General features: G+C 27.5%; 1 protein-coding gene across 3 annotated transcripts in view; it reads right to left on the reverse strand.

Annotated features, from left to right (window-relative positions):
- Nucleotides 1–8,770: 8,770 nt before the first annotated feature.
- The window catches only part of LOC113378721 (complexin), a 548,906-nt gene continuing 533,134 nt past the window's right edge, over nucleotides 8,771–24,542 (reverse strand). For all 3 annotated transcript variants that reach the window (XM_026619288.1, XM_026619289.1, XM_026619290.1), the window contains 2 exons: nucleotides 11,303–11,435; nucleotides 8,771–10,101 (listed from right to left, as the gene is read on the reverse strand). In XM_026619288.1, the coding sequence (XP_026475073.1) occupies nucleotides 10,028–10,101; nucleotides 11,303–11,435 (207 nt within the window). In that variant the 3' untranslated portion in view covers nucleotides 8,771–10,027. The remainder of the gene's footprint in view (nucleotides 10,102–11,302; nucleotides 11,436–24,542) is intronic.

The following is a 24,542-nucleotide window of genomic DNA, read 5'->3' on the forward strand; positions in this document are numbered from 1 at the left end:
TCGAACATTTCGTTACGGTACGGGAAGTTCCAGCAATTTGCCTTAAGGCACGATGCCATACACCAGTTATTATATGTAATTGTTCTCTTACAGTAAAGCAATGATAAGCATTAATCGGAAAAATGACGAGAAAATTTGCTACAAAATCTAAATTTGCGGATTGCTTTTTCAAGTTTTTTTGTTAAATATTCTTGTTTTAGCTGGCATAGATATCTCGATTACTGGATTGTTTTTTACTGAAGCAATAGAACTGGTCGTCGATTTTCGAGAAACCCGTGAAAAACTGATAAAGATATAGATATTAGATTAGATCAGACTGATAGATATAGATATTTGTCTCCATAAGAGGTGTCAAACTGGGCAATGTAGAAAAAATAAAACTACCAAAATTTGTTCTAAATAGTCCAAATGCAAGAAATATGCATTTCTTGAAAGAAAATGCGTTTATTAATTAGAAAATATAATAAATTTTTCAGTTTTTTTTTTAATCTAACTATATTACTACATTCAATAGATATACGAAGAGTAGTGATATTATTATAGTGTTAAGGTCAGATCATTTTGAGATAACATAACATAATCTGATATTATTCAAACTGATTCACGTTTTTCTAAAACTATATAACAGAAAAATTTGATTTGCATGCTAAAACTATGATTCCAATTTTTAATATTTGCAAATGTGCATTTTTGTGAAATTATATGAAACGAAATTTATAATATGTTAAACAAAACTATAAAAATTATGATTATTTTACCTCAAATGATGCATAATGATACTTTATGATCAATTATTAAAATGCCAAGTGTTCACCAAGTCTCCTTTTCTATAATATTTCCATGTACATAAACTAATATCACTGTTTTTAACTAAAGCAACGTTAATACACATTTTAGAAAATATGACCAGAACTGATGTGTCAATAATTCCGAATATAAATGAAACCTCCATCGGTCTTATGTAATAAAATGAAATAATGCACTGGCGGAACAAACGCACTCAAATGCAAACTGAGCCCTCTGCTCGAATGATATCAACTGATTTATTTATTGATTGGTGAAAAAGAGTGTGTTGCCATACAGGTGAAAATAACGATGACAACAAAAGATGTCACCATATTTTTAAACATAAACTTTTGGGACGCAAATCAATTCTATCATTCTATATATTGACAATAAACTACTAATTTACAAGGTGGTAATGAAACCAATATGGTCTTATGGCATATAATTGTGCGACTAATGCTCCATGGTTCATATGCAATAACACCTTGAATTTATAAATAGAGTTATAAAAATAAACAGAATTTAACATTTTCAAAAACTAAAACATCATTTAAATTTTAAAGTCACTCAGCTTCTTGAGATACCAATTTCAAGAAGACTGAAAAAGAAGCTGCCCAATGATAATATTGAAGACCTTTACCACTAACATATCTTTGGATGTATGTGGAATATTGGTGAATTCACTTATTGGAGTGATTCTCCAACTATGAATATAATTTTATCACAATAATTTAGACGTGTGTTTGAAAGTGTGTGTGTATGTGTTTGCAGGGCCGGATTTAGAAATTTGGCGCCCAGGGGCACCCCTGAAATTTTACGAACTTTCGAACTTTTTTTTAAAGCAATCGCGCTGCTTCAGCTGCTAGAGTCAAAATATAGACGCGCGTAAGCGCCAAGTCGCAATCTAACGGATAAACAATGTTACGGAACTTATATAAATGTAAACAAAATTTATACTTATTATTATAATATTTTTAAAATATCTGATAATTTAATGTGCATATGTCTTATAATCACTTTTGCCCGCCAAATGTTTCTTTTTCAATTTTTTTTATTGGATCATCGAAACTGCTAAACCTGCCCCCCACAAATTTTAGCAGTTATTTATTCTGTAAATTTTTTTGAATATTATTGGACGCGTTTGTCTCAAAAACTGAATTATCATTTTTGGCATTTAGGCCCGTATCTTCAAAACAGTTGGACCTGCCTTGACCAATAACTAATCAACACGTCTCCTTATCAATAGGAATTGAATCATAAATCGGTTGATCCGTGTTCTTGAAATCGACTTGAATAATCAAAAAATATTAGATTTGTATTGATGGGGAGACGCGCTGATTAGCTTTTGGTACAGGCAGTTACGAAAATCGTAATTGAGTTTCGATATATCTTCTCTTCTTTGCAAAAAGTTCATAATTTTCGAAAAATTTCAAAATACAAAAAATGTGTTTTAGAAGTCTTTTTTTATATTTCAATAAAATTTAAAGCTTTTTATAAAATGTAATTTTCAGTACGGGATGTTTCAGTAATTTGTCTTAAGGCACAATGCCATAAGTCACTAGTTTAATTTTTTTTTTCGACGCTTAAGTTTGGAAGTGCACAAATACGTCATTATAAGAGGGCTTGAAAACTGACGAACATATTTTTCTTAAACTTTCAGCTTATTTACGGATCTTTATATTAGCCAAATTGCCAAATTTGATAAATTATTAACCAATTTGATAATTTACGTTTGGAGAGGGAGGCAAGGCAAAATAATAAATTTTAGTTATCGTTTATTTCAACCCAAATTTTGCATTGCAATCGTATTATGTTTTGTTAATTATATTTCATGAAATAAAAAATGTTGTTAAAAAAGTTGATTATATTGTATAGAATTTTTTTCTCACTATCCAAATTTTGCCGACCCCAAAGTTTGCCGCCCTGGGCAGTAGCCCCGATTGCCCCTACTGTAAATCCAGCACTGTGTGTGTGAGTGAATGATATAAGCCAAATAGCTCATAGAATTGTACTGTATTCTGATCGCTATTGTAAAAAAATATTGAAAGCATTTAATATATGTTATGAAATTCATTTGGTAAGACGCTTAAGACTATCTTAAAGAATTACGAATTTTATTACAATTGAGCCACATTCACATAATCCAACATAGGGCTAGACAAAAGTTAAATTAAAATGAAGTGATATATTGGACTAATTGGAATTCATGTCAATTAAACTTTCATATCAAATTTACTTGAAACCACACAAACATTATTAATAATATGACGTTCAAGTATAATAAAACATAATAATTTCAGAGATATAAAAAAAGAGTGTGCGTAAGGTTTACACGCGATTGAAGTAAAACTTATTTGCTACTGTACAAGATGGCATTTAAGTAAAAATAAATACATCATGTAACAATTTTGAATAATGTTCATCAGTAATATGGTAACACTCGTGATGCACACATTTATTAGTGTCAACTACTATACACATTTGTATAATGATAAATTATAAATTATATAAAAACAATAATGTAATTAAAGTCATACTTCAAATAGGACATGATCAATTGAATTAACATACATTCATTGACTGCTTGTATTTTTTTTATTTTTTCGCTGGCGTTATAATCTCATTTTTGGAACAGCTGTAATATCTGTCTTGCCTAAAAAATATTTTCTATTTTAATAACTTCAAAGATTTATCGAAACTACGAACAATATAGAAATAATTTCTAATCAATAAACTTACGTTTAGTACACGGCTCAAATGTTTAGTTTGTTTCATTATTTTCAAGGATCAGGGTAAAATATTCTTCTGATTCAGGCTTTTTTCAATAAATCAAGCTTTATACGACGATGCAACTTTAAAATGTTTATTTATCTATGGCATTTCCTGTGATATCGGTACTCATACAACGCTGATGCCGGTACGCATACAACGACAGAAATCTATTCACATACACGACGACTAATCACAATCGACCCGTATAGAAATGATCTCATCGAAAGCGCATGACGAACAGTTCGGGCGTAACGGACTTCCGTTGCATTTTGTACGGATTTACACCCTAGTCGAGCCTAAAGAAGTTTCCATAATACATATAATGTTTTTACATTAATTTTTTAAGTGTTTATTATTTAATATATAGAACATACAGCTATTGGTGGACTAAGTAAAGGTCATGTACCCTGAGGTGAGCCAAGGATCGAAAATGACTAGAAAATTATAGAAACTAAAAGACCAAAAAAGATTGTATAAATGCTGATTGACGAATAAGGCAAACACTATGAAATTTTCATTTCAACTCATGTTTACAGTTTTATTATAGCAATAAGGCAGAAATATTTTTAAATAATATTTTATTTCTTGCTAATACAATTGTATAATAAGAAAAATAACAATTACAATAAATTTTGAGAAAAATATTAATAAATGTACGGTTATGTCAATTGTTTAAAGAAGTATAACTTAATATAAAAAAGGCATAATTTTAAATAGTTTTATTAATATTCTCTTATCAACTGTATACCCTGGGTACATAGAGTTTACTAGATCTGTCACATCTTAATTCCAGGTATACTAAAGTGTAGCTATAACAACAATTTATCTACCAACTAGGTCGAATTCTTAAATTAACTTTTATACTTCAAACAAGTCTTTACTTGCGAATGTTTCGTTTCGTTGGAAAAACCAAAATTTTTAGTCATATTTGCTCTCATTGCACTTGCACTGATACTATGCACTTTTCATAAGACTTTAGCATTAGTCTAAACTGTCAAAAAAACTTTTAAATACACAAATAATAATAAAACATATAAGTGCATAATTTAGTGCAAAAAATATGCAACTATACCTCATCATACATTCTAATAAAAAGAAAAGAACAATTTTCAAGAGATTTGTAAGATAGTAGTACCATATGTATACTACCACATAATGATTCAGATAGCATATGCTAAAATCTTTATTATATTTAATTTAGTATTAGTTCTATGTGAAATTTAATCATTATTCTAAATGAAAATTCTAACACGGTACTATTAGTTAGGTGTTTAAATGAATACTGGATATTGATTTATATATTGTTATTAGGTATTATTAATTAACAACATTTATGTTCAAATATGAACATTTTTATTTTACAATATATTAAGTACTTAGCATTAGGATGTAACGCACTCGAAATAATGATATAAACTTTTATTATATACATACATACATATATATATATATATATATGTAATAAAAAAACGTATAATAACAAATTAACGAATGTTAGTCCAGATAATAAAGATAGGCTAATCTTTGTAATTTATTTATCCATATTAGTGAAATTTAGAAAATACAAGAAAAATAGATATTTTACCCAAAGATATGCCAATTTTTGAAATGTACATATTATGTGTGTTGAAGCACCATTATAATTCTGAGAATTATGTATTTGAGTTATACCAATATATTTCTTCTTATATGGTTTCCATGTGCCTAAAAGAATTATATTCATCTAAGAGCATATAAGCGCCAATTTTATCAAACAGTCCAGTAAAATGAGTGGTGTATATATTGCTGGAACCAAATTTTCTTTAGCGCTCATATTCATTATTTTATTGCCAAATTATTCCAAAGTGGAATTCTTTATATATTGGACTAATAATCATAACAAAAAATTAACATTTTGCTATTGACATATCTCTTGAATTAAGATGCTTTACAAACTTTTTACTTTTGTATATATAAAAAGTCCTGACAATTATAATCAAAAGTATAAGGTGTATGAATAGTTATTTCAATATATCAATAACAGTGTCTAAACTATGCACCGAAATCATCAAAATTTAGAATCAATAGAAACACTCAATACAATATTAGCATATAACAACTTGGCTTATGAGATTCAGTGTTCAATAACAATACATCTAGTAACGATGTAATTTTTTTTTTAACATTTTCCTTTCTTTTTTTAACGGTTACATTTTTTGTTATCACTAAGGTGTATAGCATTAAGCTTACAAGCAATTTTCAGTTTATTAAATATCAACTACATTAATATGCAATATTATGTATAATTCTAAAATTAGTTTTAAAGTGTTATCTATTATTATTTTAAATGTACGTGTCGTTGTTCTAGTGTTCGACGATTATATATATAACAAAAATATTACTCACAGATCTCAACTGCATATAAAACTCAACGTGATTTACGATTATATCTATATAGATGACTCGTATTATAAAAAATATAAGATTACAGACAAATTTCTTGATATCCAAATCAGATCGTTTGCTAAATCATTTCTGTCGTTTACTCGAACATTGTGACTTGTCTGCAGTTGCCATTGTTTGTAGTGAATTTTATATATTTTAAATCTAAAACAGTTATACTACGTTCTATAGTTTATAAATAGTCAATTGCTTTTTGATTTAGAAATTTATGTTAAGTCCATCTTATTGAGTATACTTGTGCATGTGTTCATGCCATGTAGAGATCGTAAACGAAAAATTCAAATATATTAGTCGTAAGGCTTCCATAAGTCATGTGTTTACATTTTATGTTCTAACAAGTTTCTATATTTAAATAGTATTTTATTATCTACATCAAGTCCTACATAACAATCTCTGAATGCATCATGGCAATATCACGCCATATTAATATGTGTTACAATAAGTATATTCAAATTGGAAACCTGCATATAAACAATTAAGTTTCAAATCAAAAATAAATTTCGTAATATCGCATAACATACAATCAGATGACACAATTATCGTTTATTACTGAACCGATCTGACATTGTTCGAGCTATTCCGAGGACATATTCTGTAGGAAGATCAGTCGATACATTCGTCCGACTCCGTTTGCGACATTCGAACTCCATTAATTTAAATCACAAGCGTTAACAATTAGCAAAAGGCAGTTTTTTGCCATATTAATATTATGCCTAAGGCTTATATCAATATCAATGAATTTTGGATATTACTGCGCTCAAGCCGGTTATGTACTGCGGGCGTTGCAGACAGGCAGACAGTTGCGATGCTCCTGAATAAAGCACCCTTTTTATAATCTATAGATAATTGTTTTTTCACCCAAATTCCAATCAATCAAATGAAAAAACATTTAAAAGAACAATAGCGCACATCGATTCTACGACACGAATGTTTAATAGCACAGCAGAATATTAAGAAGCGCAATAATGACACCTAGATCGAAATATTTATGGTTCAGTCCTTTTTATATAACAATTTTGGATTTATTTCTGAGAAATAACAAACCGTTTTGAAGGTACATCTAGAGACAACAGTTTATATAGATCAACGACACTTATTGTACATTTAGAAATATTAATGATCGACAATCGTGCCTGAAAATTCTTGGAATAGCGAACATAAAATTGTTTTTTTCTTATTGCTCAAATCTATTAAGATATTTTAATAACATACAATTTAAATCAATTATTGTTGTTTAATAAATTAAATTACTACCAATTTCATTTAAAATCTTTTTGCATAGTTCGCAACTCCAAGAACTTCAAAATAATAACACATATTAAGTACGGAACTGAAAAATAACATGCCATTATTTTACATTACAACTAATTTCTACAACAATGCAACATTATACTTACATAAATATTAACTAATTCTACAACAATAATAGAGCAAGTACATTTGTTCTGCAAAGCATTGTTCAACAATATTTGGAAACTAATTGTAAGAGTTTTATGATTTAGCTAAAAGCGATTAGTAAGTAAGTATAGATAGATATATTGACTGACAGTAGTTTTGTCCTCTTTCTGTTTAACCGACGCTTAACATTGAATAACTATTGTTCTAAAGGATACTACCTTAAGGTAGTCTCACACAAAATAGTCAAGAGTAGAAAATAAATCTGATAATTTGCCATCGAGCTCAACACCCATACCTGGTCAACTTCAATTAATGAATAAATACTCCATATTACAATTTCGAAAAAGAAGTTACCACTTGCTTTTCATGAATGTTTTTTTGAAGATAAGGTTTAATTTCATTATAAAATGAATAGCTTTTTGCGGGAGCTTTACGAAACCCACTAGATAGATGTTATATTTCGTCGTTCTTGACCATCGGATTTTATTTTACTCTTAACACTTTTATATGTCAAGACGTTTACAAAACACACAAAGGTGCAACAATGACTATGTTTTATGATGTGGTTATAATTATCGACAGGGAATATTCTTTGGGACAATAAAGATTCAGGATCTGGAATCGGCCATGGTATCAGCAAAGTCTACAACTTTACAACAAGGATTTTGACCCACGTTACTATCAGGCATTAGGATATGAATAGATAGTAGATATGGAAAGAGTTAAAGAATTGTAGAAAATTTAAATGATCTACAATTGCAAGGGTTTTGTTTTTCATGGTTAGATAAATAGAATTTTAGAGCTATGTATATAGAGTGAAAGGAAAACTAATAGATATTTTTAAATTTCTAAAACTCTATATAAATTTATTTCATAACATTTCTTTTCATTTAATAATTGACACTTATATTGTTGACTAAATCGTATAATTAGGATTATACTTTAGACTTGCTCGTGTTTATAAAAATTACATTTTTTTTTCAAAAACATATTATACATCGGCTAGTGCTGTTTGCGAATATTTGTTAACTGGCTTGAAATTTACGTCATACCATCACGCGAAATAAAATTGATAGATTTTTAATATCGTAATTTCGCATTTGCGTAAAAATGATGTCAGGTTAAAAATTAGTGAAAAGATTTAATAAATAACAATTAGCAGAACCCTAGAAAAAATAATTGTTCAGTCATTTTTTTATGAAGTTCTGCTACATGAAAATTGTCCAATCTATTCATATTTTCTAATCTAACATCACTGCAATTGTTTAAATAAATATTGGAATGTAATACTGACTACTATTGGTAATTGTCATTGACCAAAGAATAAAAAATGTACTATAGAAAAGAAATGCAAGAAATGCCGACAGTGCAGGAGTTTAATGGAAATGTCAATATTTTCAGGAATACATTTAAAGATGATGATTTGGAAATGCGATAAAAGAAGACATTAAGACATGTATTAAAAATTGATCAAAATATATCGCATGTTTTTATTCATTGTCTTCCATCGTCCTATATTTTAGATGGCTTCTTAACAAATGAATAAAAATATGCAATGATTATAACATTTTAACAACGATGTAAAAAGTACAATAAATTAGTTACATTTATATACAGAGATACACCATTGGAAAGTTTTTAGAGAAACAACATACACAGCCACATTGACAAACAATACGTAGGAATTTGGATGACAACAATATGATTCAAAACCTCAATATGTGCTTTAAGATAAACAACGTCATTTTGTCTTTGGAATGAAAATTATGAAATGATACATAAGTAGTAATTAACAAAGATCATATTTTTACAATTCTTTTTAAATGCTATAACAATATGAAAATGCAATCGATTCCTAGATAGTCGTCTATGTTCCTGGCTAATTTGATTATTAAAATGGTATATTATTATATTCTAAATATATCACTGTCGACACTCTTCTAAGATTTATAATATTTTTACAATATTTAATATTAAAATAAACACCTTATTTATAATTACTATATTAGCAACTTCTATCGCAGCCAACCATTGAAAAAGTAAAACAAATAAATTCAGTTCATTTTGCTTAAATTTTTTTGAATAAAAGTAAAGCACAACTTTAATCATTTATCACCATATCCTGTAGCATTCAGAATGAGTGTACACACAGAGATTTTTTAACTTTCTGATCACAAAAAACTCACAAATGTTACAATTTATTTTAAATCACCTAGAAGATTAAAATGTCATCTATTCATATGCGGTATTAGATAATATACATATATTACGTTTTCGATAACAAAAATGCATACGCACCAAATTATTAAAAAAAATTCAACAATTGTGACATTTTTCTAAAAAAAATTGTAACATTTTCGAGTTTTATTCAAGCCCCTCATTTTTGATACATAATCTGTAATTAATACAGAATTTTCAATACACTCGTACTTTAGTCTCTAGTTTCAGCTTCATTTCCTGGATGTTTCTAGATCGTCCCAAGTAAAAAAAAACAATTATGCGATTTACCTTTGAGGTACATCATTGTCGTTTTCTAATCTTTAAAATAAGTAGAAAATGAAATAGAATTTAAGTCTTGTTATTGCTGTTCGGCTGGCGACGTCGAAATTAAAAATGCTGAGGTTAACGTTCACTGCATGACGCATTTGCTTTCTATCTGGGATTTTATTTCATTCACTTGGGTTTCTATAGAGTTTTTGAGTTCTGGAAATATAAAATTACACAGTTATTAACTATTAAAATATTATAATTATAGATATTTAAAAAAAAATACTTAAACTATAAGCTCAAATAACGCTCTACGGGCCCGCGCATACGCGTAACTTTAAGGTCACGTTTCAAAATTTTCCTTATTTTACCAAATAATTATGTTTTTTTGTGAGTTGACGAATAAATCTTAATTCTATGATATTGTCAAGATAACCAATATCAATATTTATGACTTTTGCCAGGCTTTTCAACCAGAGGTAACATTTTCATACACAGAAGTGCGATGTGCAATATATTAGGAAGCTGTGACCTGAAAGTCACATAATTAAATCATATCAAAAAAAATTTTATACCTAATTTTTTGTTTGTTATTAATAAGCAATTTAGGCTCATAAATACAGATTTTTTGTTTATCTATTTTTTTCGATGTTAAACAAAAATTCGCAGCATAGAGGGTTAATATTTTAAATTAATTCATTAAAATGTGCATTTATTGAAATTGTGATTGCAAAATAATATAAAACTGAGTAGAAGTCAGTCCTAACCAAATAGCAAGTCAAGTCAACGTGGAAAGCCAGCCGACCGGGTTTCAAAGAAAAATATTTGAAGACCTAATATTGTAAATTTACTTAAACTTTCATTTTGCTATATTTTATAGTTTTTTCCCTTCTGTTTTTAGTTTTTTTGTTATCATATTTTAATTAGCTCTAGTAGTTACGCCATTGGGTGTTAAGGTTGCAAACCGCGGATTTAACAAATAAAATAAATAATATATCAAAAAATAGTGTATCAAAATAATTGTAAGATAGAATGAGACTATAGTGAAAAATAAAATATAAATTACAAAAGTTAAATTTAAGAGTAACACATTTTAAAGTGCTTAATATTATAAGTCATTGAATTGTATGTGAACTGTTTTCGTGTCTACGTCTAAATTGTTATCTTTGAATTTAAAACAAGATTCACAGTTTTTTTTGTGAAGAGATTTAGTAAACATAAGGGCATAATTTGAAAAATAAGGTCATAATTAAAAATGGCATTTTCATGGAAGTAATCAGTGCAAATTACAACTTACTAAAATAAGTTAAACATTAATGGCAGCAGCCTGCACTATACACCGAAATTTAGGGAATACATTCAAAATAATTATAGCATATCTTTTCCTTCAATTACATGGTAATTTGGGTAAACTTACTGGTAAAATCGTCCTCATCCTCTTGTTCCGCCTCCCGCGCTAGTTCTTCGGGAGTTTTCTTCTTGCGCATCAACGGGTTAGGTTCTTCTTGTGGCATCGCTTCGACCACTTCCTCACGCTTCTTTATGTTATACTAAAATGAATAAAAGTAGTCGTTAACTAGCTGTAAGTGGAATTCTGTCTTAAGGCAATTAGGGCATCGTGCCTTAAGGCAAATTGCTGGAACTTCCCGTACCAAAAATTATTATTTTTTCAAAAACGATTAACATGTTTGAAAAAATTTTACTTCGAAAAAAATAGATTTTTGAGAAACTATAAATTTGACAAAAAAAATACTTTTTTTTGAAAAAAAAAATTTTTTATTTGAAAAAAAAAAATTTTTTTTTGAGAAAATTTTTTTTTTTTTTTAAAACAAAAAATTTTTTTGAAAAAAAAAAATGTTTTCTTCATTTTGACATATTTTGAAAATTCTGAACTTTTTTTCAAAGCAATCGCACTGCTTGAACTGCATAGAGACGAAATGTCAAAGCTCGCAGGTGCCGCGCCGCCGTCTAACGCATAAGCATTGGTACGGAACCCACAGAAATGTAAAAAAAAATCATACTTATTGTTAAAATCTCTATAAAATATCTGACAATTTGATGTGCATATGTCTAATGATCATTTTTAACCGCCGAATGGCATTTTTTTTTACTTTTTTCATTAGATCTCCGAAACCGCTAGACCTGCCTCCATGAAAATTTGATCAATTCTACATCTTGTCAATACAAGTAAAATGTTTTTTGAATTATTCAAATCGGACGCTCCGTTCTCTTAAAAACGGAGGTACCGTTTTTGGCACTTTTTGCCCCGTATCTTCGGAACGGCTGGACCTGCCTTCGCCAAAAGCTAATCAGCACGTCTCCTTATCAATACGAATCGAATGTTTTTTGAATTATTCAAATCGGTTGATCCGTGTTCCCGAAATCGTCGACGAAAATTTGTATCCGCACATACATACACACACGTACATACATACATACATACATACATACATACATACATACATACATACATACACACACACACACACATACATCCATTTTTTCTAAGGTATGCCAAAATGTTCAGAAACCTCTGAAACGTAAAGATATATAAAAATTTTCATTTTCGATTTTTTTGCGATTACTATAACTTGCCCTACGGGAAGTTAATAATATAGAATTGTAGCACATTTAAAAAATATACAAAATAAAAAATTGAAATTGAAAAATTACATCTTATGGTACTGTTAAATAGAACTATAGTTGTACTGTGTAGTTGTAATGTATATTTAGTTGAGTAAGCAAACGTTTATAATTGAAAAGCTGTCACACAGGAATAATTAAATACAAAATTATTAATTCGTTACAATTTAACAAAGATCGACATATGAAATGTATAAATAACTGAAAGATAAAATAATCCAACATTTTTGCTCAAAATGGTAAAAACCAACTGTGTCTAACCAATAATGGCTATCTTTATCATCTTTAGCACCATCACCATTCTTAGTACCCAATTTCTAACATTCGTTACTCTTTAAAATTATAATTTTATTTTAGGTGTTATTTTGATGATTATGTTCGACTTGGTAACTAATGCCTGATAACACGGATTCGCATAACACGCTAGTTTTTGGAACGTAACTATCGTGTTATACGAGAATCTTTTATAGAATATAATATTTACAAATATTGATATAAAACATAAAGAAAAAAATACTAAAAATGTATTCTTGAACTGATGGCTAATAATAATTCCTACTTTTTGTATCACAATTATTATGTTACAATTTCAAGAAGAAGATGATTTTTGCATTATTTAGTTATCTCAATAATGTCATATTAATTGTGTATAATACTGAATTTTAGAATACTAGCATAAAATCATAGTAATTAATTAAATAATTTTTCATAGACATAAATGCAACTATATAATAATAATAGACTCTCCTCTTTATTGTTTATCCTTTATGAAATACATTATGTTTCATATCCCATGAACTTGCAATAATTTATTCAATAATAGATCAAAATAGCAGTTTGATTGATTGAAGTCTTGATTCATTCATTAGTCTTTCAACACAAAAGCTTCGCTTTTCCTTAATGCAAATTCATACCCCACCGAAACTGTAACTTTTGTATACTGATGGAATTTCGAGTGGCTATTTATGTTGATATCCATACAAAGAGCGAACCTAGTGTCAATAACTTGTTGAAGGACATCAAAGAAAATTTAGGCACTTAGGGGATAGCTTTAAATCAATACTAGTAATATATACATAAAAGCGAATTTGTAGATTGAAATGAACATACACATATACCCGAGCATGCATTTAATACAATATTAGAAAATCTAAGTGCTTCGAACAAAAAATTTCAATGAAAACAAATTTTGTTTATAATTAGAGTTTCAGAAAACCAAATGATAGTTATACTACATTTATGGTTCCGAAAACTTCGAAATAAATACTTATGTTCAAAATCATTTTTTTGAATGTCTTCTTTAGACCACAATCACAAATTAATAACAAATTCGAAACATGTCAATCAGAATATGTCTAATAGGTGGATGAATATATATACATAATATACTCTAATATATAAATATATACATATATATATATATATATATATATATATATATATATATACATACAGAATTATTTCTACACTATTTTGTATACATCTTCTGTCCATTTTTGAAACATGCAAATGATGCATAAAAATATTAAGTACAGAATAAATATATTAACATTTTAAGGACAACATTTAGGGTTTCAACAGATAATCCGATTTGCTTATTTTAAGTTTTCTTCGCGTTTCAAGTTATTTTGAATCGTTTTGAAACTTAGTAAGAAATAGAGCTATTTAGTTAAGGTATCGATCTATGGAACAAGCTTATTTCTATCTGCAAAGCAAGTTTCTTTTAAAATGCAAAATTAGTTGCTATTAATTTTTGAAATTTTTATTTCACGATATGAACGAATCTTTGCCTAGTAATAAGGTTTATTGTCTAAACTCACATCGTAAAATATTACAGACAAAATGTAAATGAATTATAAAAATTTGTTTAAGTTAGGAGTGACTGAACCTTTACTCTGGCAAAGCTGTAAACAATAAAAGTTAGTAAATAAAAAACATAACTTAGCAAAATTAATTTTATAAGAGATAAGTTAAATGAATAATTATTCCAACTATGCCGGTGATTATTTCTGATACCAGATCAAGGTTATATTCAGTGTTATCACTGTAAAACAAGTACTCATGAAATTTATATTTTGCATTGGGTAAATATTGAAGCTAATATTTCGTAAAATCTTTTTAAAATTAAAAATAAAACATTGGACCTGATTGCCTCCTGGCTTCCTATTTTACCCCGCCATTGATGTGAAAAGGACCAGGTGACAAATTTGAAAAAAAACAGAAAAATCACATTTCTACGATCTTGTATAAGCTGGAAGTTTTACTGAATATAGTAAGATACTTGTTTGTTGTGATATAATTGGTTTGGTTTTCACAATATATTTGCTCAAACAAAAGTCATATATATATATATATATATATTATATATATATACATATATATTATATACCTATGTGTTTGGGTGCATTCATTTGTGTATATTCATTTGATGTGTTTTCGAACATCCAAACTCCAATTTCTATCCCCATCACGACACTTCTTTACATTTTAATTAGTTGAGAGTTAATTTTATGTGGGTCAAAAGTAGTTTGCATAATGTCAAGCGCTACTTGTGAAGTTACCGGATAATGCATCAAAAGTTAAAGTATAAATTCTTTAAGTTTATCTTTGAGTTTATACACGCTTAATGTTAATTTCCTGGCTCATTTATTCAAAGTTGTATATCTCGGGAGTCTAATATTAAAGTTAAAGCAAGAAGTTATTATACGGCAGTAATTAAAAAACAAAGTGTTTGAGAACACAATTTCAAGATTTCTCTCTTTTAATAAAAATGAGATGAAACTTATATAAAATATAACGCAGCCACTTCTCAAATAATCACTTTTGATATCTTTTTAATATTTTAACTTTATGATCATCTTGTTTATTTTATACCAATCAAATTTATTAATATATTGTAATGATTATAAATCAAGTACCCAATGGAAAACAAAAACTTAAAATTATTATTAAGTCTTTTGCAAATGACTTGTTTTCCATTTATTAACTATTATTAAACATTAGTGCAGAGATCATAATGCAATAGCTTATACTTATAAAAAATGATATTCAGAAAATGACAAATTGACTTATAAAAAAATAATGTATATTATAATAAATACTTTGCATCAATAAATAATAACATATTTTCTATTCCTTTAATGCTTATCTTAAGTTCTTCCAATAATTGATACTAAAATTTTTTAGAAGTTTGAAATTATTCCTAAAAAGTGAGCAAAAGCATAAAGCTTAAAAATAATTTACTATAATCAGTTTTACCTAGGAGTTTAAAAAATAAAACTTTTCTGATTTTTTTTATGCGATCGTTTTTGAGAAATTTATTTGAATAATTTTTTATTGGTGATAGAAATTTAAATATTTCTTAAAAAAATATAGTAGTAAAATCATGTCTATAACAAAAGTATGTTTGTGCAGTGCATTTAATCAAACTGTTAAAATGTACTAGCAAAACTCATGCTAATTTTAGGTTTTAATTTTTTTATTCGAAATTTTTAAATAATAAAATTATCAAGTTTTTTACCATTTTACAATCCTGATTCAATGCGCCAACTTTTGATGAAAATTTCTAGCACACTTTAGTACATTTTAATTAAAAGAGGGCCTCTCAAAGTCGACTGATTTTAATATTTTTAAATTTATAGTTCAACAAAAAGTCTTAACTCTTAAAAACTTGAGGCAATTGTGTTAATGTTTATGATTGCAGTCCTAGAAATGTTATTCACGGTTACAGTTCCAAAGTTTAAATGATCAAAATTGATTAAAATTAACCACAATAACAAAAAAACGATCATAACTTCACAAAAGCTTACACTTAAAAGCTCATAATTTCTAAACGTGAGATATTTTTTTTCTATTTTTTTTTCAGGACAGTTAAGGTCAATACTATCACACAGTTATGGTTTGACGTCAAGGTCTGGGACACCCACACATATATTACATAAATCTATATCAAATACATATATAAAATAAAAGTTAAAAATTCTTAGTAGCTTAACAACTCTAGAAATCAAGTAAAATGTACAAAGTTTGGAAAAAGTTTAAAATAAAAATTTTATATTAATATTGAAAATATTTTACCCAAAATACTAAAAACAGCACGTTTTGTGCAATTATTTAAACATGTTGCTTATGTTGACATTATTTAAATTAATATATCATAATCAAGTAAATAGATTTTAAAGTGCATTCTATCGAGCCCTAGTTAAATGAACTTAAATAATATATAAGAGCTTGTAAAATTAAATTTAGTACGCAAGTCGATATTATCATAATTAACATTATAGTATATTAAAATAAGAAATATTCATTATGAATTAAAAATCTTCAATCCTCCTCGTGGTTCCTTTTCTGTTTGATAATCAATCTTCTTTGTAATTCGACGTCTTGAAGGTATGCCTTAAAGGAGTGAATCTGACTCCGTTAGGGAGTCGCTAATAATAACGGACTCCCTACTAGAGTCAATTTGACCCCGATCAGACTTAATAAGAAAACTCTTGATTTTTTCTTTAACTTTACTCAATCTTGAAGTTTCTTCATTTTCAGCGTTAAATTTCAATGGTCAATATGCCACGTTTTAATCCAAGTGATTCTGAAGATGTTTATTATAATAACTATAATATTTTCAGAAGGTTATTAATTAAGAAATTACATTTTATCAACTTTCTATTTAACTTTATTAAAAAAAATCATAGATTATCGCTAAGAAATTTTAACTTACAGAATTGTATAAAACTAATAAAAAAATTGATTGCATCAATTTAATATTTTACTCAAATAAACATACACACACCCACCCACACATACACACACACACACACACACACACACACACACATATATATATATATATATATATGTATATATATATATATATATATATATGATATTTTTTTCGAATGGTGATAAATATATTAATAAATCTATAAAAATTTTAAACAGGCATCCATTGAGATACGAAGATAAAGAAAACTAAATTTTGTTTTTTAAAAGTGAATTTAATGGCCCAAAAATTTAGTTTTCTGATGCCTGTTTAAATAGTTTATAGTTTTATCAGTATATATATATCAGTATTTAAATTTTCAAAATTTTTTCCATGCTCTTTCCATACGAAGTTTGATTGGATTGCGCTCTATCTAAATATATGTACATTCGACCTATTTCTATAAACAATATATCAGTAGATTTTTAACAATCAGCTAAAATTTATTTAATTAATTTCATGCACCACAAGCATACTGGATAATTTTTCACTATGAAAAGTATATATGTATATATATATATATATATATATATATATATATATAAATCAAAATTAAATTATATTATTATGACAAATCAAGATAGAAGCAACTAAGACTTATGGATATGCGATTAAAATATTAATGAGATTTAATTAGTTCTGATTTAATTATTGCTGACCTGCTAAATTTATAAGAAGGTTTGATAAATTATTTCATTTTGATAAACTTAGTAAAAAAAGTATAACATAATCATTATCTATAATTACATACAAAAAGTTCAAAGTGCATAATTTAATTTGTTCATCAATTGCAAAATGACTTCAGTTCCTCCTATAATCTTGATTATTCAGAAATTATCAGAATAAGATCAATGGCATATAATATGATAGAATATTTAAATAAAATATAGAATTGATGTTTAAGTACATTTTTACAGTCATATATTTATTTCGAATATTGATAACATATCAAGTTGCAAAACGACGTGCAGTCTCCAGGGAAATTCAATGTTTCAATATTGTGAACGATCCAATAAAAGCTATATGCATATGATATATAATATTTATATAAAATATAATAATAAAATAACAAATTTATATATATATATATATATATATATATATATAATAAAATTGTTTCTTGGGCATCCATCCAGTAATTAAAAAACAGTTTTAATGAAAAATGTTTTTATTTTAAAAACATACGTTTCGGGTCTTTATTTGACCCATCTTCAGTGCATACAAATAAATTTTGAAAAACAACACAAAAACACAAAATTGCACGAAAAAATAAATAAAAGTGAAATAAAAAATTGATGAAACGTACAGTTATGAAAAATTTAAAAAAATTGTAAAATTAAAATAAATGATATATTTTATTATAAAATGCTTATTCCAAACGAACATGTTGTTAGTTTGGAAATTGTATTACGAGTGTGATTTCACTATATATATGTATATATATTTATATCTATATATTAAACATTTAATATTCGTTCCACTGTTTTATGTATATATATATATATATATATATATATATATATATACATAAAACAGTGGAACTATATATATATATATATATATATATATAGTATATATTAAGATAGCTATTTGTAGGTACTATGAAAAATTATCCGACATACTTAACTTCTTTATTTATTACGCATATAACATTTTATATGAGATAGTCTAATACTTTTATTGAAATTGGCAATAATTTCAATACATTTGAGCTTGAAGTACAGATAAAAATATCAATTCAATTCAAATTTACATTGCATTACAAATCAATCTTTCTGCAATTTAACTGCAAATACAATATATTACTTTTAATATTTCAAGTAAAATTGTCAGTGTTTGTTAATTTGAACTGTTTAATTAATTTCAATGACAAAAATGATAATAAATGTAAAATTATTCAGTATTAAGTATACTATTACTAGTAATAGTAAAAATTTATGTAATAGGGGACACTGGGCACGGTATTGACAGATAACGAAAAATCTATCTTAACTAACAATAAGACAAAATACGAAAAATAAAGGGAAATGAAAATTTATTAAAAAAAAACAAAATATTTCACAAATATTTCTGATTTAAAATAATATGTTTTGTTATATATTATATTATTTTCATAACCTTCGTTTAAATGCTTATGTTGTGTTGTTTTATATATTTCTGACAATAAAAGTAGTTATTGGTAAAAACACCATATTGGTGTTTATAGATATTATTTTTTAACCTATTTTTATGCCTATCACAACCGTTCTTGGGGACAGTTGTGACACTCGCCTTTTTCTTGTATGATTTGATTTTATGACTAATCCGTCGCATTTAAAGACAGTATTTCAGCATTTCCACGTAGACAAATGTTCAATTTACCATTTAATTTACTTTTTTCCCAGCTGGTAAATCAACAAAATTATTGCTGATCAAGAAAGAGGTGGCACAACCGTACCCAGTCTTCCCTGCATAGAATGTGTACTAAATTTTTCTTATTGAATTCTCTGAATTGATGCAATTGAATAAACTTTGTAAAAATATAAATAATAGACGTATTTTATTAATATATATAACTATGTATAAATTATAGTTGGCTTGTAAAGCATACACATTCAATTTGAAAGAATACGAATAATTAATTTTTGAATCAGTGCAGTATTTGGATAATCTATATTATAATATGAATAAATAATATGTTAATTTAATAATATGCAGAATATATTTTAAATTATAAACATATGCAAAATGTTATTTTTCAATGAATGAGACTTTCTTACTAGTAATATCATTATTAAAATATAAATAAGTTGCGTGTGTTCCGTAATATCATATATCAATCTTTTAGGTCGTGAACTATGGTAATTGCAATTAATCAAACAGCAAAGCACACGTAGAGCTCTAATACCCTAAGATATCAGCCAAATCAGAATAATTAAAATTAGCATGACTAAATTTACGTGTTTCACAAATGGATATTACTTTTTGGACAAATCAGCACATCTTTATCTAAGATACACCTGATTATGTTCATTAGTAATTACAAACTAGTAAAAAACTAAAAAAAAACTTTGATAAAAACGTGAGCAACAGACAAAATAAAACAAAAAAGTATCACTAGTTGTTAATGCAATACCTCAAACAAATAAAATAAAAATAATTTATGCTAAAACTATTGTAACAGACTCGGGAACATGTATACAAATATAGAATTACAGAAGCCCAAAATTTGCACATTAGTAAAAGTAGATAAACCTGTTTTTTACAATAAATTAAAAATACTGCAAATAAAACAAAGACTAAATTATATACAAGTGAACTGTATACAGTATAATAAAATAATAATATTCTTTAACTATGTTTTCAAGTCGAGTTAGATTTAAATATTATTTTAAATTGGGTAATAATACATTAATAAGTAAAAAACAAAACAATTACCATGATCAAAGTGGCAAAAGTCTCTCGATGGCAACAAAGTCGTAAATTGGAGCACTTCGGAGTTGATTTGTTCACAATTATTACTTTTTATTTTTTCCTTGTTTTTAACTTTTTAAATTTATTTACAATTTTGATTTGATTTAACAATCACAAACATTGTTACACATTATCGAAGATTGATAAATTTGAAGAAAGTTAAGATGTATAAAATTCAAAATTAGTCAATAATAATAACGCAAACCGAAATAAATTGATAACAAAATTTTATGTTACACGATGCAAATGATTGACCTGCATAGTTCTGTATATTGAGTTGGCATATGGAACAGTAGGTATGACAATATTATGGAGCTCGGTTTACATGACCAAACGAGACAAAAATATTTGAATATAGTTCAAGATTCTATTGAAAAACGCCTATTACTATTTACCCCTGATACAATAAGATCCTAACTCTCCTTTATTATATATATATATATATATATATATTTATTTAAGAAATTTTTGTTCATTAATTAAGAAAATAGTATAAGACTGCAGATGCAATACTTATTGAAGCTGTAGTAAAAAGTAGCTATTCGTATAATGGTATAGAGATCAGGTTATGCAAAAGCTGGAACTAAAACAAGATTATCCTAGTGAAAAAAATTACTAATTGTCAAATGCTTCCAGATCACACTTAGCTAATAAGTAATTCACCAGTTCTCGCGGCAAATGTAATTTACAAAGAGGTTTCTGGAACCGGGGCGCAGATGTCATTGAATTTCCGGCAGAAAGAAATGCTACTTGTACAAACAGCGAGTTGAACCCGATTATCATCATCTAATAGTCGAATTAATTACAGCAATTTACATGCGCCACGAAGCCTAATGGAATAAAACCTTGCGACTAATTATTTTGTAATTTCAGCGCGTTACGCGAGCATCTCTAGTCTAGAAGTGGGCTCTGGCTTAATTAACAAGCATTAAGTACACTGAGGCGTGCAAATAGGCACATTTCAACTTATGCATATTTACATAGGTACGGAGCTGCGAACCAATTATATCAGACTAATATTTGTGGTAACAGCTATTTCGTGAATCATAAATATTTTTTGCGCAATTTACTTTTTAGCGAACCCCTGCACGGAACTCTCCTCTTCTGTAATCTTACATAGCCGTGATCCACTGTTTTTACGGTGGGGCTATTCATTTATTTATACTGAGGTTTAAGCAAAAATAATATGAAACACAGTAAGGTCACTTTCCAGGTATCGCTGACAACATTATTTCGATTACATTTTACCCAAAAAATTGTTTACAGTATATTCCATATTTAGTTTATTTTTTTAGATATACGCATAAGTTAGACGCATTTTATCATGTTCAGCGATTTCATAATATATTTTTTATTCATTTCGATTCTCTTTATTAATTACAATCTATCATGATATAAAGGAGACATTCAGTAATTTTTAAGATATTTCAACTTAAAGTTAATTTTAAAAAGTTAATCAGTAGTAAGCTTTTTCATTTTGATAAAAGAAATTTAGTTTGCTTATGAAGTGAAAAAAAAATATAGGTAGAATATTTAAATACAATAATTAGCACATTAAAACAATAATGAATAAATTAAATAAAATAAATGAAAATAAAAGTAATTGCATTTATAATCAATATTTATGTGGATGTATCGAAGGGGCGCTTTCTTTTAAAGCGTTCGTTGATGTGGGTCTTCAATAAATTACTGGCTAGTTGGTTGGAATGGTTATCCACTCTGTTCTTATATTTTAGACTCGCCGTTTAAAATAAATGAAGCAAAAAATATATTTAATTTTGAGCAAAAAAGTAATCAAATGGTTTAAAACAATTGAAATAAAAAATTAACGATTAATGAATAAAGCTAGTAGAGTTCAATGATGGTTCAATCCAAAGAGAGCTTAAAAAAGCCGCGAGCAAATATAAATCTTAATGTATATATATATATATATATATATATATATGTATATATATATATAGAGTCAAACGGAGCCTAAAGAGGTCCGGAAGGTAATAAGGTCCACCCCTGATATCTCAAAAACAAGTAAAGTTAACAGCAATATTTGAAAGTAGAGAGAAAAAACGCATAACTAGCCATTACCTTGATTCTAACGATACTGTTATTAGGAGATAAACGACAATGTATAAAAATCCATAACAAAAGTATTTGCTTTCGTTAGTTAGTTTACAATATGATTTTTAAGTTTACGTTATTTAATTGTGTTATAAGATATATTGCTAATTTTAAGTGGGATTCAACAGTTTTCTTATATAACCTCTATAAAAGCTTACACGTGGGTGGGGTAAAATAGAAAAGGTGTAACTAACAAAAAATTGTAAAAAAAGTAAATTGAAGTAAAAAAGCGATATAACATGAAATGAATAAATAGTTATTCCAACTGTGCTGATGAATAATTCTGACGAGATACTAGATCAAAGTTCATTATGATTATTTTTTTTATTATCTCTTTTATTTACAACTGTCCACTAAAGGACATTCAATAAATTTGATGAATTTACAATAGTCGGCCGAAAAGGGACATTGTATACTACAAGGGCATGTTGAAAAAAACAACTCGTAGTTGTTTTTCCATTCGATATAAAATTCACAATATTTTATTGATAATGCCGTGTTTTCTTTGTAACAAATATACCCATAAAATTTATATTTTATATTGGTTGGATAATGTAGCTATTATTTCGTAAAATTTCTTTAAAATTAACAGTAAGGCATTGAAGTGCTTTACACTATTCCTATTGTTCTATTTTAAATCATCCATGGGGTGAATAGAACCAGATAATTTTTTGAAAAACAGCAAAAAGAATACATTTCTGCGATGATGAATTAGCTGGGAGTTTTACTGAACATAGTCAAAAAGTTGTTTCTTTTTGTTTTGATATAATTTGTTTGAATTTCACAATATAATTACTGAAAGTCAAATTGGACCTTATGCCACGTCCTACTTTATATTTTCACTGTGATTAAGCTAGATTATTAATAAGCTAGATAACGAATCAATAATTTAATAAAATGTTTTATCTATTTCCATAACATTTCATAATTTAGAAAAAATAGAAAATATAAATTAAAAAATGTGAATGTCCCGACAAAAGAAAAGCATAAATAAACTCAAGCTGAGCTCGAATCAAATTACGTATGCATGGATCTAAATATGTATCAGGCGGGTAGTTTACGACGTCTACTAAATATTTGACTCGAACGGAAAAGTCAAAATGGCCGCGGTGCATACAATCAGGCGAAAGTGGAGCTCCACGACGAGGGATGGAGTATCCGAACGAGACGTCAGTCACGCACATTCGCGTGTTTAAACCGAGCCGAGCCAAATTAAGCGGCGAGGAACCCGCTTTGCATTCGAGAGCAAGGGAACCGAAGTGTTACAACTACACGGCATAGGTTTACACACCGATACACGATATATATTTTAATAACATAACTTTCTGTAATAACGCATAGATCATATTTTTGATACACTCTTTCCAATATTGATAAAATTTTTTTAATTTCTTCACTGAGTGTCAGTGTATCCGTGTCTTGGTGAATTAGCCATGCCCGTACATACCTTGGCGCGGATATTGCTTGTCTGAGTATTTTATTTTGAAATCGTTGCATTATTTGTAAGTTACTGACTTTAGCAGCACCCCATAAATGGTTGCCATACATCCAAACTGGTTTGAGAATAACTTTGTATAATAAAATTTTATTGTACATCGACAATTTTGATCTAATATTGATAGAATAAACTAAATATTTGAGTTTCGGAAAATGACAAAACTTGTAATTCCATTCCATCCCAGTAAAG

The sequence above is a fragment of the Ctenocephalides felis genome, unplaced genomic scaffold (assembly GCF_003426905.1).
Source record: "Ctenocephalides felis isolate EL2017-DRISC unplaced genomic scaffold, ASM342690v1 CF-g0.4_SCAFFOLD_01886, whole genome shotgun sequence".
Taxonomy (NCBI): domain Eukaryota; kingdom Metazoa; phylum Arthropoda; class Insecta; order Siphonaptera; family Pulicidae; genus Ctenocephalides; species Ctenocephalides felis.